The sequence below is a fragment of the Dasypus novemcinctus genome, chromosome 3 (assembly GCF_030445035.2).
Source record: "Dasypus novemcinctus isolate mDasNov1 chromosome 3, mDasNov1.1.hap2, whole genome shotgun sequence".
In the NCBI taxonomy this organism is placed as follows: Eukaryota; Metazoa; Chordata; class Mammalia; order Cingulata; family Dasypodidae; genus Dasypus; species Dasypus novemcinctus.
The window spans coordinates 18139210-18153166 of record NC_080675.1 but is presented as its reverse complement, the minus strand read 5'-3'; the positions used below and the strand labels follow the sequence as shown (position 1 = coordinate 18153166).

Genomic DNA, 13957 nt, shown 5'->3' with positions numbered 1-13957 from the left:
TGTATTAGCAGTGCTGATGCAAAGGGATGCTGATACAAAGTTCCAGAACTCTGTTGGCTTTCATAAAGGATATTTATTTGGGGTAGAAGCTTACACTCACAAGGTCCTAAAGAGTCCAACTCAAGATACCATAAGAGGGACTTTCTCACCCAAAGTCATTGGCCACATGTTAAAGCAAGATGGAGGATGATGTCTGCAAGGGTTCAGCCTTCCTTCTTCCTCTTAAGTCTCCATGGTCCCAGCTTCTTCCGATCTCAGCTGTAGGCTGGCATAAGGCTCATCTCTCTCCCCGGGGCTTGTTTCTTTCCAGGCTCAGCTGCTCTGTTCTCTTCACAAGGTCAGCTGTAGACTACCAGGCTTATCTTTCTTCCCAGGGCTTCAGGATCTTGTTATCTTCTCTGTGTATCTACTTCTGTGTGTTCTTGATTGAGCGTCCATTTATAGAGCCTACCACAGAGGGCAGGGACTCAATGCTGAGTTGCACTCTAATGACATGGCTGAATCAAAGCCCTAATCTTAACATAATTTAATCAGACATCTGAGCTGAATCTAATACAATCAAAGAGTTATCACACCCAGAGGAAGAGACCAGTTTACAAACATAATCTTTCTTTTTGGAATTCACAAATAATCTCAAACTACACTGTATTCCACATGAACAACTTGAATAAACCTCTACAGTCTGAAAACTTCTGGGTCAGTGATGAAGCAAACATGGCCAAAGGACAAATCCTTACAGGGCTAGTTAGATGCTGCATTCACTGAGATGCTGCAAAGAAGATGAAAGTGAGGGGGTGGGGAGCAGGAAGAAAACACCTTAAGGGGACCACATGAAAGCAAAATCCATAAACGAAAGACCCTCCTAATAACGTGGCATCAAAGCAAACATCACATTAGCCTTTAAAATTACATGCCTGGCTTCTGTTTCAGGTGCAATAAGGGTCCCTTGGAAAGTCGGGAGACTTGTCTGTAAAATCTAAAACCCCCCATCATCTTGCCAAAGCTTAAGAGCATTAGGAAGACCAAGGACTCCGAGAGAGAGTATAGATTAATCCAAACAACCCATCACTATTTGTGAAAGAACCAAAGCCCAAGACTTTCAAATAGGTCAGTGTGCCAACCTCCTATATTATTTACTACAGAGAATTATCCCGCAGCTAAAGTGACTTCAAAGGAAAATCCCAGAGACTCATCAGCCCAACAGGGGAGGTTTGGAAAACAACCTCTTGCCGGTTGGCTACGTGGGCAGCTTATCAATGGAGGTCCTCCTGGACCAGGCAGGTGCCACAACGCACCATGGAAGAGAATGACATTTTTTGAACAGTTCACGCAAAGTGGTGGGGGCAGGGGCGGTGTGGGGGGGGGATACTGGACAAATACTCCAGTAGGGCCCTGGGGTCCAGAAGCAACCAAGCATCCCAGCAGCCTTCTACGGACGCACATCAAGGGCAACTACATCGTCTTGGGGTGTCACTGCCAAGGCTGGAAGAATAGTGTATCCTTGAAGCAGAGGTGCAATGATGTGAGAAACAGGAAACAGATGAGTAAGAGGGGGAGAGAGCCCTGAAGCCAGGGCTGCTGCTGGAGCTCTGCTGGCTGGAAGACTGTGCGTGGAGCTCTCTGGCCCGCCACTGCCTTGTGTGCAGGTTGTAGCCACCACAGATCCCATTTCAAATTCCCTTGGTGTTTAGTAGAGGTGGTACTAACCACAGCAGGCATTATTAAAAGTTTGGTGAATGAATAAAGAGTAAACAAGGAGCAGTTAGCCAGGGCAGAAAAGAGAGACCCATCCTCCCCAGCCAAGGATCTAACGCCTGGTGGAAGCAGGAAGGAGCGCGCGGGAGCAGGGCCGAGGGCCATCTAGTAGATTTCCTGGGACCAAGGAGGACCTGGGTAGGAAAAGCTTCCTATTCCAAGGCCTGGGACATGGGGTCTCTTTTTTTCAGGCCCCTCAGAAACCCTGGAAACGTCTCAGCCTTCTGAGAGGACATCTTCTGTGACACAGAGGACAGAAAACGGCCTGCTCGGCAGTGGCCCTGGTGAGAGACGGGCAGTCGTCTTGGGTGCTGGCAAGACAGACCCGGGCTCCGTGATGACCAGGACTTCAAGTGCCCCAGGAACCACGCAAGAGTCTGTCCCACATCACATCACGTTTTTGCATGTCCCACCCTCCTGACACCACCATGATTTTTAGGAATTTGCCCAGCAGCGTCAGATGAACAGTCTTTCAAGGAGCATTAATTATCAGTAACAACAACAACCAAAAAAGTCATCTCTACCACCTAAAATGACCTTCAGTTAAACAGGTAGGTTAACTAGTGTCACAGATCACATAAAAGGGAAACACTCTTCATTCCATGTTTACATCAAGAAAAGAAAACTACAGGTAATCTGCCCCTACGGGGGCGGGGGGGGGGGGTGGTGGCCGGTAGGGGGCCACCCAAGAGTGGCTGCCTTTGAAAAAGCATCTCAGTGCCCAGGATGGAAAAGGTGTGCACACAGCAGAAAGGGGATCTGAACTTGGGTGGGGTCCCATGGAGGGGCCTGGGAGGCAGGTGACCTGGGACAGAGCCTGGAAACAGGAAGCTGAGAGGGTAGCAAACGTGAGAATTTCACGTTCACTGGCAGAGAAATGGGCCCCATTTCAACATCGCAAAATATTCTCTACATTTACCTCTCTCTATCCTGGCACCCCCAGAGTAAATTCTGGGTTCATCTGGGTTATTTTACTCCCCTATAACCTGTGTTCATAGATTGTTTAGAGGAAGCACATAGATGAATCTATAAACATCTCTATTCTGAAAGGCGAAATCAAGCACCAGGGTCAAACACACACCCTTAAGAACTGAAGGGAAGAAGGTAAAGTCCTGCTCTGTCTCTTTCTAGCTGTGTGACCTCCAGCAAGTTATTTAACCACACCAAGCTTAACTCGTAGTTTAATTCCTAATTTAAGAAGGAAAATAACAGGACTGACCTCATCGCATTATAATGAGGAGTGAATGTGATACTGCACAAGGAAAGTACAAAGTTAAGTGTTCCATACATGGCCACAGTTATTATAGAATACTGGTGGTTTTTTGTCTTTCCTGGGTCAGAGCACCCTTTAAGAATCTATTTAAAAACTAAACAACAAAATCTAAGGATCCTCTCCCTAGGAAAATGCAAAAAGCATACACAGTCACAGGACAATGTTACAATAAATTCAGATGGACCACAGAGCCCCTGTACCTAAAGACGCCCAGGTGAAGAAGCCATGAACAACTACAAACTTTGCTTCCATAGTGAGAAAACAGGCCCCACAGACAGAGGGTTCTGCAGGCATCAAAACTAGAACCAGGTGACTTGGCTTGCAATCCAAGCTTCTTTCTACCAAGACAAGTTGCCTACATTTATAAGCTAAAATTGTATTTGAAGCACTCAAGCCCCTGCATATAATAAACATACTTTTGTACAGTGTTTCCCTTATAAACCCTCTTATGACAACAATGTTTTTTGAGTGGCAAGAGAAGAAGCAAAGAAAATACACAGAAACAGAAACATTCATACCTAAACCATTATAAGTGGATCTAAAAAAACAATTGTACTTAACTTCTCATTTACAAGTATGCAGAGAGGTTAGTACACACTTTTTTTAAAAAAATACACACTAATCTTAAATAATCCTGAAATCTCTATTTAGGGTATATAAAACTCAATCCCAAATTCTACCTTGATTGATTTGGGCAAAGATCATCAACAGGTGAAACCCTAAGAGGAAAGGCCGATGGGGAACTTTCAGAGGAAGGAGCAGGCTGAGCCCATGTGAACCCACAGCTGGATCTCAGCATCCCCAGCAGAGGGTCCACCGGCCTGTGGTGCCTCCTGATGTACTGCAGCAGGAAGGGTATAGCACCACCTAGGAGGTATTGCTACAAAACTACAGACTATGGTTAACAGTAATATTTTAACATTCTTTCCTCAATTGTAGCAAAGGTTCTATACCAATGCTTACTGTCAACAATAGAAGGGTATATGGGGTATGGAGTTTTTCTTTTTGGAGCAATGAAAATGTTCTAAAATTGACTCTGGTGATGAATCCACAGCTCTGTGATTATAATGACAGCCACTGATTATACACTTTGGGTCGACTGTATGATGTCTGAGTAAAACTTAAAAAAAGAAAGCTATACAGGGATACATTCAAATGAAAAAAAAAAAAAAATCACTTGGGGAAAAAAAGAGAAAAAGCTGTACCAGAATGTGAACTAGCCTTGAGTGCTACCTTCCATTTAATTGGCAGGAAATACAATGGGATAGAGGAACAAGCTAAATGAAACCATGAAGGAGACAGAGTGGAGCTTTCTACATCCCACCGGATAGGTCTCTTCAACAAGGAAGGGCATTGAAAGGGGGAACAGGGGTAGGACCACTAGAGATTAAAATAGTTGTAAGAAACCTAACAACCAAATACAAAATGCACTGGATCCCAAATCTAACAAAGCAACTCAAACGGACATTTTGTAAACAATCAGGGATATTTTAACATGGAACTGGCATCAGGTGACACCAAAAATTGTTAATTTTGTTAGGGGGGACAACTGGCATTGTGGCTATATAAGAAATTTTTAGTAATTTTTACTCATGCACACTGAAATTTGTTGGGATAAATGACATAAGGGCTAGGATTTGCATCAAAATACGTAAGCAGAGGCAACAACAAAAAAAGAATGAATAAAAGAAGTATAGCAAAACCTCATTAACTAGTGAATTTAAGTGTGGCTGATATGTGTGTAATGGGCATATTTAGTCATTATACTATTCTCTCTACTTTCAGATATGTCTGAAATTTTTCATAGCAAAAAAAACAAAAGTAAAATTCTACCTTTTAAAGTTCTTTAAAAGATAAAGGGGAAGCAAAATTGTCTCTTCTCTCTTGATGTATTCATCTGTGAGATTATGTTCACGATGAAATCTCCACATTGGAAAGCAGCCATAAAAGCCTCTTACTTTGGGATTTTCAAACCTGGCTGTACTTCAGAAAAACCTATGAAGTTTATTAGCACTACCAAGTTACCCCAGCCCACCTCAGACCTACTGAATCAGAATCTCCAGGGAGAGGCCCTGGAAGGGGTTGCTGTTTACATACCTCAGGTGAATCTAACACAATCTAGGCCATTCCCTCCCGACATCCTGGTGACACAGGACAAGGAGCACACAGAATCCCACATTCTCACTGTTATTAAGCTTAACTGGGGGAAATAGATGTGGCTCAAGTGACAGAGCTTCCGCCTACCATATGGAAGGACCTAGGTTCGATCCCTGGGGCCTCCTGGTGAACAGGAAGAGAAAGCGTGCCTGTGCCGCAAGCTAGGGCCTGCACGAAGGCCAGTGTGTGCCCCAACTGACTCCGCGCGAGTCACGCGGCAAGATGACAACACATCAAAAGAGAGACAAGAGGAGAGTCAAGGTGAAGCACAGCAGAAACCAGGAACTGAGGTGGCGCAATTGACAGGGAACCTCTCTCCCCATCAGAGGTCTCCAGGATCGAATCCTGGTGAGTCCCAGAGGAGAGAAAATGAGAAGACAACACAGAGAGCAAAAACAGCAGGGTGGGAGGAGGGGAAGGTGGGAAAATAAATAAATAAATCTTTAAAAAAGAAAAAGAAAAAAACTAACTGAGTCCTTCACTTTTAAAAGGAAATTTTAAACTGCAATCGGTAACTCAGGACACGCACCTTGCAAGGCTCCTTCAGCCTCCACTCTCCCCTTCATCTAACTTACTTCTCACCCACATTCAGGGGCATTCAGTCACTAGGATGACGTGGACCTCCGTGCATAAATTACCACCAGGTAAAATTCCCTGGGAAGAGTTTACCCGTCCAGCTACGGGGCTTCACTGGGCAAAGGATCAGGGGCAATGCCTTCCGCTTTGCCCAGAAAGCCACAGCAGGAAACCCCACGCGATGGACCAGGGCAGTGCGTTGGGAGGACCTGGGCGCCAGCCTCCCGAGCAGCCACCAGCGGGTAAGCCGGGAAAGAGGAGAAAGAGCAAAGCACACACTCCTTGCTTTGCTCACGTGGCATCGCAAACACTGGGAACACAACTCCCAACCACAAAACAGACCAGTGTTTGATGAGAAACATGTCAACACAGGTCAGTCCAGCTAGGAAGTCAAACCTCAACATTTCAGAAGGTCAACAGGCCCGAGTCCTTCAAACCATTCCCTTTCAACAGGCAACATCTGTGTTTATTCCGTTTGATAAATGGCAGGTCTGGAAAGCATGCTTCCCAGAATTCGGGGTATGTGTGGGCAGAGGGGAAATGGAGCCCCCCAACCCCACCCCATGTGGTTTGACACACACCATTTAGCGTCTCCTCGTGACTCCCAAGGCTGCCGAGCAATCCTTCCAAGTCCTCCTGCACACGTGGAGATGGTCTTGTTTAACATTTCAGAGTGTCCTTTGCTAAAGCATTTTTACGTGCACAGGCACTACGTCAAGTACAGGGACACAGGCAGGCAGTAACTTGCAGAATCGTTTCACACAAACAGAGAGCCCTGTTGGTTGCTTTACCAGTAACAGGCGGCTTTGGGGAACCTGAACAGGACTCTCTCCATTCTAACTCTGGAATTGTTTCCTAAGACTTCCCCTTTCTTGCCATGAGAAACTACTATACAGAAGCTTTTGACACCACAGACATGGATCTACACCGGCAAGCAGGGACTCTCCTCTCAGTTCAAGAATCATCCTGACTCACCCAGAAAGCCAGGTCTGGAGGTGGGGCTCCAAATACCTGGAGAGGTGGAGCCGAGGAGGAAAGCTAGCAGGCAGCTGTGAAAACACAGAACTGCACCGTCAGGGAACTCCCCCTCTGGAACAGAAGTGGTGCGCCTGAATTGAGCAATTGAGCAATGACTACTAGAACTAAGAACCTGGGGAAGGAGGGACCAGAGCACTCATAAATATTCACGCTTGCACACTCCATCCCCGTGATCAATTGCAAAGCCCTTTGGTGTCCCCATCTTTCCTGCCCAGGCAACACCCGACCCCAAGCCCTGCACCCGCACTCCCCAGAAAAGCCCCGGCTTGTCCTGAACAAAAACTCTGGGTGAACAGCGCCTGCAAACATGTCCAGGTCGAGCAAAAAGAAACACGGCGCCGCAGCTTGCTCACTTGGACCCTTTCGTTCCACATAGAAGTAGAATTTTCTCGGGCGCCAGACTCGAAGCAGAAACGTGTTTCTAGATGGAAAGAAAGTAAAGGCCCCAACCCTGCACAATGGCTGGGTCCACACAATAGTGGTGCTGAGAACAAGCTTGACCTTCCAAAGGGGTGAAGGGCAGAGCCAGCTACACGCAGTGGCACCATTAACACGGGAAGCAAAGCTGGAAAAGAAACCTGCACAGGAAACATTTTCCGGCAATTTATTTTAACTGCGACTCCACTACTTTTCAGAACTCAATGATGTTTTTCACCTCAAACAGCCAATCCTATCTCAACTGTAACCATTATATTCCTTAAAAGAAGTGTAAGGTAAATTATTAAAATCACCTTGTTTTAGCCAACCATAAAGCTCAAGAAAGTCAAGCTAAGGCTTTAAAGCCAAAAGTGTAATTACTTACCACTTTTTTTTTAAGTCAGTCCCTAATGGGAACCCTACCCTGTGCTACTTTTTTATACTCAGGGAGCTTCAAAGTTGCCAAACATTTGGCATACCTGGTTTAAAGAAAGTCACGTGGGAAACTCATCACTTTATTTCTGGAGTACATAGGTACCCGCAAAGTCTCCATCCAACGTCCAATACTGTCCATTTATTCCAGAATACTGGAGAGAATGCCTTTCCCCAAGTTAATATTCAGAATGAAAATAAATACCATTTTTCTCTAGGCCTTGATGGCAATTTTCCTCCAATATATATATCAACCTCAGGGTCAGTGGCTACCCTTGGCATACAGATGTTTACTTGGACTCTAAAATACAAGTGACCTATCCTAATGAGGAATGAAACTGTGACCCAGTTAAAGTCTATGAGTCATTCGTTGTGCTGTGATTACATACAGATAGAGTGGGAAACCCTCGATATAATACAAATACGATCTATACTCTTTAATATACTTAAGGGAAGTTTTTTGCAATTATTAAAAATGAATTAAAGTAAAATTATCCATTTATAACTGCTATTTCCATGTGGCTTAATTTATACACCTTAAAGATTTTTTTTTAATGCAGAAAAATATTTAATTGGAAAAAAAAAGCAAACAAAAACTTGTGTTACAAACACAGAAGGCTTACCTGACTCCTCTCTTTGTCCACTTTCTTAAAACACTTATTCAATGACAAATTATGTCTCACTGAGTTTTTCCACCCAGTAGGTGCATTTGCAAAATACGGAAAATGTTCCAAGATCCAGTTGTAGATATCCTTGACGGGCAGGCGCTTCGTTGGAGAGTCCTCGATGGCCATAAATATGAGGCAGCTGAAGGAGTAGGGGGGTTTGCAGTTGGGGTTCTGCCTGGCATCGTAGGGCATGTCCGAGTGGGCGGGGGACGGGGGGGTATCATCATCCAGGTCCTGGACGGGGCTGACGCTCCTGAGGACCGACTCCCCAAAGCTCTTGAGCAAGTTCTTACTCTCGTGCAGCCAGTTCAGGTTGGTTAGCTCTTCATCTTCCATGGCCCCCTCTTCTAGTCTGATGTCAGGCAGAGAGAAGTCGAGGTCATCGTCTTCCTGAAGGGCCTTGGAGAAACCGCTGCCACGGTAACACTGGCTCAGTCCACTGGAAACACTAATTCCTGAGCTTTCTGGCTTCTTACTGGGAGGCATGACTGGACCCATTTACGTGAAGGCTCCTAGTAAACACATTAAAAAGGAAAAGATGAGCTGGGAAAACCTAAAACAGAAAGGCAGCTTGTGCTCTCCTAATTCCCATATCTTCCCCAGCCACCTCTGGACCCCTACCCACACAGGTACACCAAAACTCTACCACACAGGCAGGTACACGAGCAAGTAAAATCGGCAAGTAATACAGCACCGTGGTGACCCAAAGCTCTTTATATGGGACAAGACTGAAAATGCCCACAGCACCTTTATGGTGCAAATACATCACAAAAAGGAAGAGGAAATTTCACAATGCTTTCTTCTTCCATCTAGGAAGACTCTCACTGTGACCCTGAGAAAATCAGTTGTTTCTGGGTGCCCCAGTTTTCCCATTCATACTATGTGAATACATAGATGTGGATATCCTCTTAAGCCTCAACAAAATAATCAAAATGCATAATCCCTGACACTTTGTGTTACGGGTCTCATTGTTTACATACATTTCTCTTTCCGGGAAGGAAAAAAAAAACACCACCAACTGTATGTTTAGACCAGTTATTTCAGACTCAGTGAAGCTGTTTCCATTTGAACACCATCACAACTGGAGAGAAATGATTTGTTAGTGATTTTTTTATTTTTTGACCACAAAAGATATGACCAAAAACTATGCAACTTTAATTACATTTGGTAAGTCTAAAGAGTGATGACAAGGAATTCTGTGGATTCAAACTTGAGGAAGAAGTTCATTTAATTTTACTGGGACACTACTCCCACAATGCAAAAGCCAGTTAACTTTAGGCACCTCATAAATAATTGGGAATGTGAAGACAAGCCATTAACTGAAATTAGAATTGGTAAAAAAAAGTCAGGAGAGTAACTGGCAGCTTCAAGACAGGGAGGCAAATTCAACGAAGACTGCAACAAGAATTCCCCCTCCCAACCCTACCCCCATTTTTATCAATGACCTAGAACAAGGAGTGAAATAATATCTGATGAGAAAGAAAATGGGGGGAAGGGAGCATCCACAAACAGAAGGACCCATGCAGATACAAACATGTTCAACCCTCTGGCATTCAGTTTAAGATACAAAGAGCAGTAAAGATAATGAAAACGATCTAGTACTCTCTCTCGGTCTGTAGCACCAAAGCAATGTGCTTGGTTTAAGAAATTGCTTTGGTTTTTGTTTTTGTTTTTTCCCCCCCCTAAGCAAAAAGATCAGACAACCTATCTAGAAAAAAGAAAGAACACATCAAAAGCAAAGTCAGGCTCATTCCAAGGCTCTAGAGCTTCAGTATCACTAAATCTAAAAGAGCTGCCACTTCAGCTGGGGAAGCTCTAGAACGGAATTCTAGAAAGCAAAATGTGGGCACCAAATAGCAGCCAAGGACACCTGTGAACTGCAGCAAAAGGTAGGCAGATAAAACCTGCTCACTGAACTGCTGTGATTCACCCAACTCTTAAGGAGAGAAAACTTACCACGGAGCTCACAAGTCTGCCTGAGGCAGGGTGGTTCAGCTGCCTCAGGTTCATCCACAGGGAATATTTCTTTCTGTCTAATAAGGAGGCTCCCCTGAGTAGTACATGATACATTTTAAAGAAAAAATGAGCTAGTATCTTTAGGTTTGGGGATATGACACAGTCCAGCCTGGTACTGTTTCTAAGTTCTTTATGGAGGAATCAAAGCTAGGCTCTGACTCTCAAAGTTTCCTCAGATCCCATCAGATTTCTATTTTCTGATGACCAGGAAGATCCGCGGGAACAGTACAAATAAGAACTACGCAGCCACTGAAGTCAACTTGAGCTCAAAATGAAAGTTTTATGTCTCCTGAGCTTCCAAACAGGAAAATTATATCATGGCTGACAGTAAAGTAATTTAATTGCACTGTTGCTATGACAACATGCTGCTCTCTTTCTTTTTAATTTGCTTATTTGTCAGGAGCTTCCCAAAGGAACTAACACGCTATTCTCCATGTTTTCTTTTGTTTTAAACAAACACTACCAGCAATATGTTTTGGTTTTTTTTTTAGGAAAATGTCATTGTCAAGAAAAGAGGGTTACTTGGGGTCCAGTGCACTTGGCTCACTGTCTTTGTGTCTCAGCCTTCCAACTGTGAGCTGCATCCCTATAAATCCCACGTTTTATAGCAACAGAATGAAGGGCTGAGCTCTACAGTTCCTTTTAAAAAGCAGTTTCCAGAAACCACAGCCAAGGAGTTTTCCATTATTATACTCGAACTACATAATTCGCCAAATCTTTTTTCCTCCTATTTTAGAGGGGAGGGAAAAAAAAAAAAAAGAGTCGAATCATGTGATCCTACAGTTAAGCAAGCACTTTCTAATCTGTGGCCAATAAGGGTGCTCCACCAGATATATAAATCGTTGCACCCTGGAGACCTCCTCACCACTTTTCGTTTGTTATTGGGTATGTTCCACGCCACACACACACCCTCCTTTTGGTTTTGTTAGCGTGTGCGTGACTCGCTGTGTCTTATCCTTTTTTCTGTTAATCGGAGAAAATGCAGCAGGAAAGCTAGTTTCTCGCCTACTATGCGGTCTCCCAAATCGCTGCCAAAGACATGACTGGCCCAGGTCTCAACAGATGGTCCAGGTGAACTTTAAAAAGTTGAGAAACCCTCCCCAAGCCCGGCGGGGCAGTGCGGAGTTTGCAAGGCCGGCCCCCTACCCCGCCCCGGCACACGCGCGCGCGCGCACACGCACGCGCTCCCCTCGCGTCTACTGTACTTGTCAAAAACATTTCAAGGGGACCTGCGGGAGCGGCGATTGGCTGCGTCCCGCGTCAGTCGGCGGCGTTGCCCGGCAACGGGGAAACTGCTCCTCTCCCCGCACACAGGGCAATTGGGAGCTCGCATGCCTTCACTGCCGGTCAGATGTCATAAACCTCTTCCCCGCCGCGCCGCGGAGCCCTTACACCCGATCGATACGAGCCCGCCGCCCCCCACCTCATCCAGGGCCCGAGGAGGGGTGCGAAGGGGGCCGGCGCCAGGAGGGGTCGAGCCCGGGGGGCGCGGGAGACGCTCGCCGCCGGGCCCCGCCGGCCCAGTTTGGGGGAGGGGGTCTTTGTTCGGCGCCTCTTTCTCAGCCGGGGGTCGCCCCGCGGCCGGCACCCCGCACCCGGGTCGGCGAGGCTCGCGCCCTCCGCGCCCAGCCCCAACTCTGCTCCCTCGGGCGCCCCCTCGGAAATGAGGCACCGGGCTGGCGCCCGGACGGCGAGGCAGGAAACTCCACGCACCCAGCAACTTCTGCGCTCGGGGTTCTCGGCTCCCCCCGCCCGCCCGGGCCCCCCCGAAGCTGCGGAGCGCCCCGTCTCCCGAGGGCGGCGAGCTGGCGTCCAGGCGCACCCCGGGGCGGCGGCGCCCCCGGCCATCCCCGTCCCCACGCGGCTCCGCGCGAACTCACCTGGCCGGAGCGGGGCGCGGGGCCACCGCAGCCCTTCAGCCGAGCCGGCAAACTTTGGCGGGCGCCCCGCGGGCATCGCTTCGGGGCCCCGCCGAGGCCGCGCGGCGCGGCGAGCCCGGGGCGGCGGGCGGCGGGGGGCGGCGGCAGCGGGTGCGGGCGGCAGGGGCGCGGGGGTCGCGGCGCGGCATGGGACCTGCGGCGTCCGCCGGGCGCGCCGCGCGTCCTCCCACCGGCCCCGCCGCTCTCCCCGCCCCGTCCCGCCTCCCGCTCGCCTCCGCTGCGGCGCGTCGGGTCCGGGCGCGCCGAGCCGCGAGAAATTGTTTCCACTGCAAACAAAAAAAGGCGACACATGACCAGGCAGGAGGAGGGGAAGCGCGGGGAGGGAGGCCGGGCGGGGAGGGACGCGGCGGAGAGGGCGGAGGGAGCCGGAGAGAGAGAAAACGTGGGCCGGGCCGCCGGCGGCCTCCGGCGCGGGGCGCCCACCGCCGGAGCGGCCCCTGCCTGCGCCCCCCGCGCCCCAGGCGGCCTCTCGCCCCGGGCCTGGGTGCTGGAGGGACGCAGCCGGGCCGCCGACTCGCTGCCCCGCGGTACCGCGGGGCCGGCACAGGTGGGCCCCGCGGCACGCGGCCTGGCGCTCCCCGGGCTCCGGCTATCCGGGCGGGCCGGCGCTGCGCCGGGGGCAGCGCGTCGCCTGAACGGTTGGACCCCATCCGCCGGCCTTACAAGGCTCGAAAGTAAAAATGAAAAGAATTCCGAGGCGGCCGAGGCTGGCGACGGGGAGAAGCGAGTCCACTTCTCCCAGGGCCCACCTCGTGCCCCCGGGAGGAAAGTCACAAAAGGGACTGCCGCCTCCCGCCCAGGTGGCCGCTTCTTCAGGTCGTCTGCGGGAGCGTGCCTTCCAAGGGAGGGAGGGGGCCGTTACAGAGCCGGGGGCCTGTCCTGCAGCCTACTCCGGTGGGGCCTGTCCAGGGGTTTGTGTCCAGCGCCCAGGCCGACTTCTAGGCCTGGAGCGAAAACAGAGCTCATCCCCCGTGCTTCTAGAGCTCTCTTGGACCTGACTGACAATTTACCGCACAAGCTACCTCCCTCCACCAGTCCCCAAACACTTCCAGAGAACGGGCCATCCAGGTAAGGCCACACCAACCAGCTGCCTTTGGAGAGCCCAACAGGACACCCTGGTGGTGGCATAAATAAAAAGAGGATGGCATACCATTCCCAGGTAGCCAATGTCCGGGGCACGCCTCCGACAATATGCCCTGAGCCCAACTGATCCCTTCGAGGCCATTCTGTACCCTCCCAAAAATGCAGAAACACCAGTGGGAAGGCCTGGGGTGCTCTCCCTCGGAAACTCCCCTGGCTTGCAACACCCTTTCATCAGTCAAAGCAGGTTGTTAAAAAATCCGATTTTTTAGGTATGGGGGATTGAACGCAGGATCTATACATGGCACCCAACCACTGAGCTACATCTGCTCCCCCAACAGGTCTTTTGAATTTTTTTTTTAATTCCAAGCAGAAGGAAACCCTAATCAACCTGAGAGTTACTCCCCTTATCAAAGCTTCAGGATAGTGGCAAGTCTCCAACAAGGCATGACTTTCAGACTCCCTTACCTGCTTAGCATGGACCCTACCCAGATGATTCACAGTAGCAGCTGGCGACTTCCCGTCCCACCCCTTTGTTACTGAGTACTTGATTTGACATAGCCAAGGTCAATCTGCAAAAGGTGCAAAAGTGGGAGAGACAAACT

The 13957-nt window shown here is 48.7% G+C and overlaps 1 protein-coding gene across 4 annotated transcripts in view; it reads right to left on the bottom strand.

The window, feature by feature from the left end:
• The window catches only part of FOXN3 (forkhead box N3), a 389249-nt gene that overhangs the window by 212101 nt on the left and 163191 nt on the right, over nt 1-13957 (bottom strand). For 3 of the 4 annotated variants that reach the window (XM_058292566.2, XM_058292581.2, XM_058292573.2), the window contains exon 3: nt 8272-8828. In XM_058292566.2, the coding sequence (XP_058148549.1) occupies nt 8272-8814 (543 nt within the window). In that variant the 5' untranslated portion in view covers nt 8815-8828. Of the gene's footprint in view, nt 1-8271; nt 8829-12212; nt 12380-13957 lie in introns of those variants that run through there. The other variant, XM_058292549.2, reaches the window with a different exon arrangement.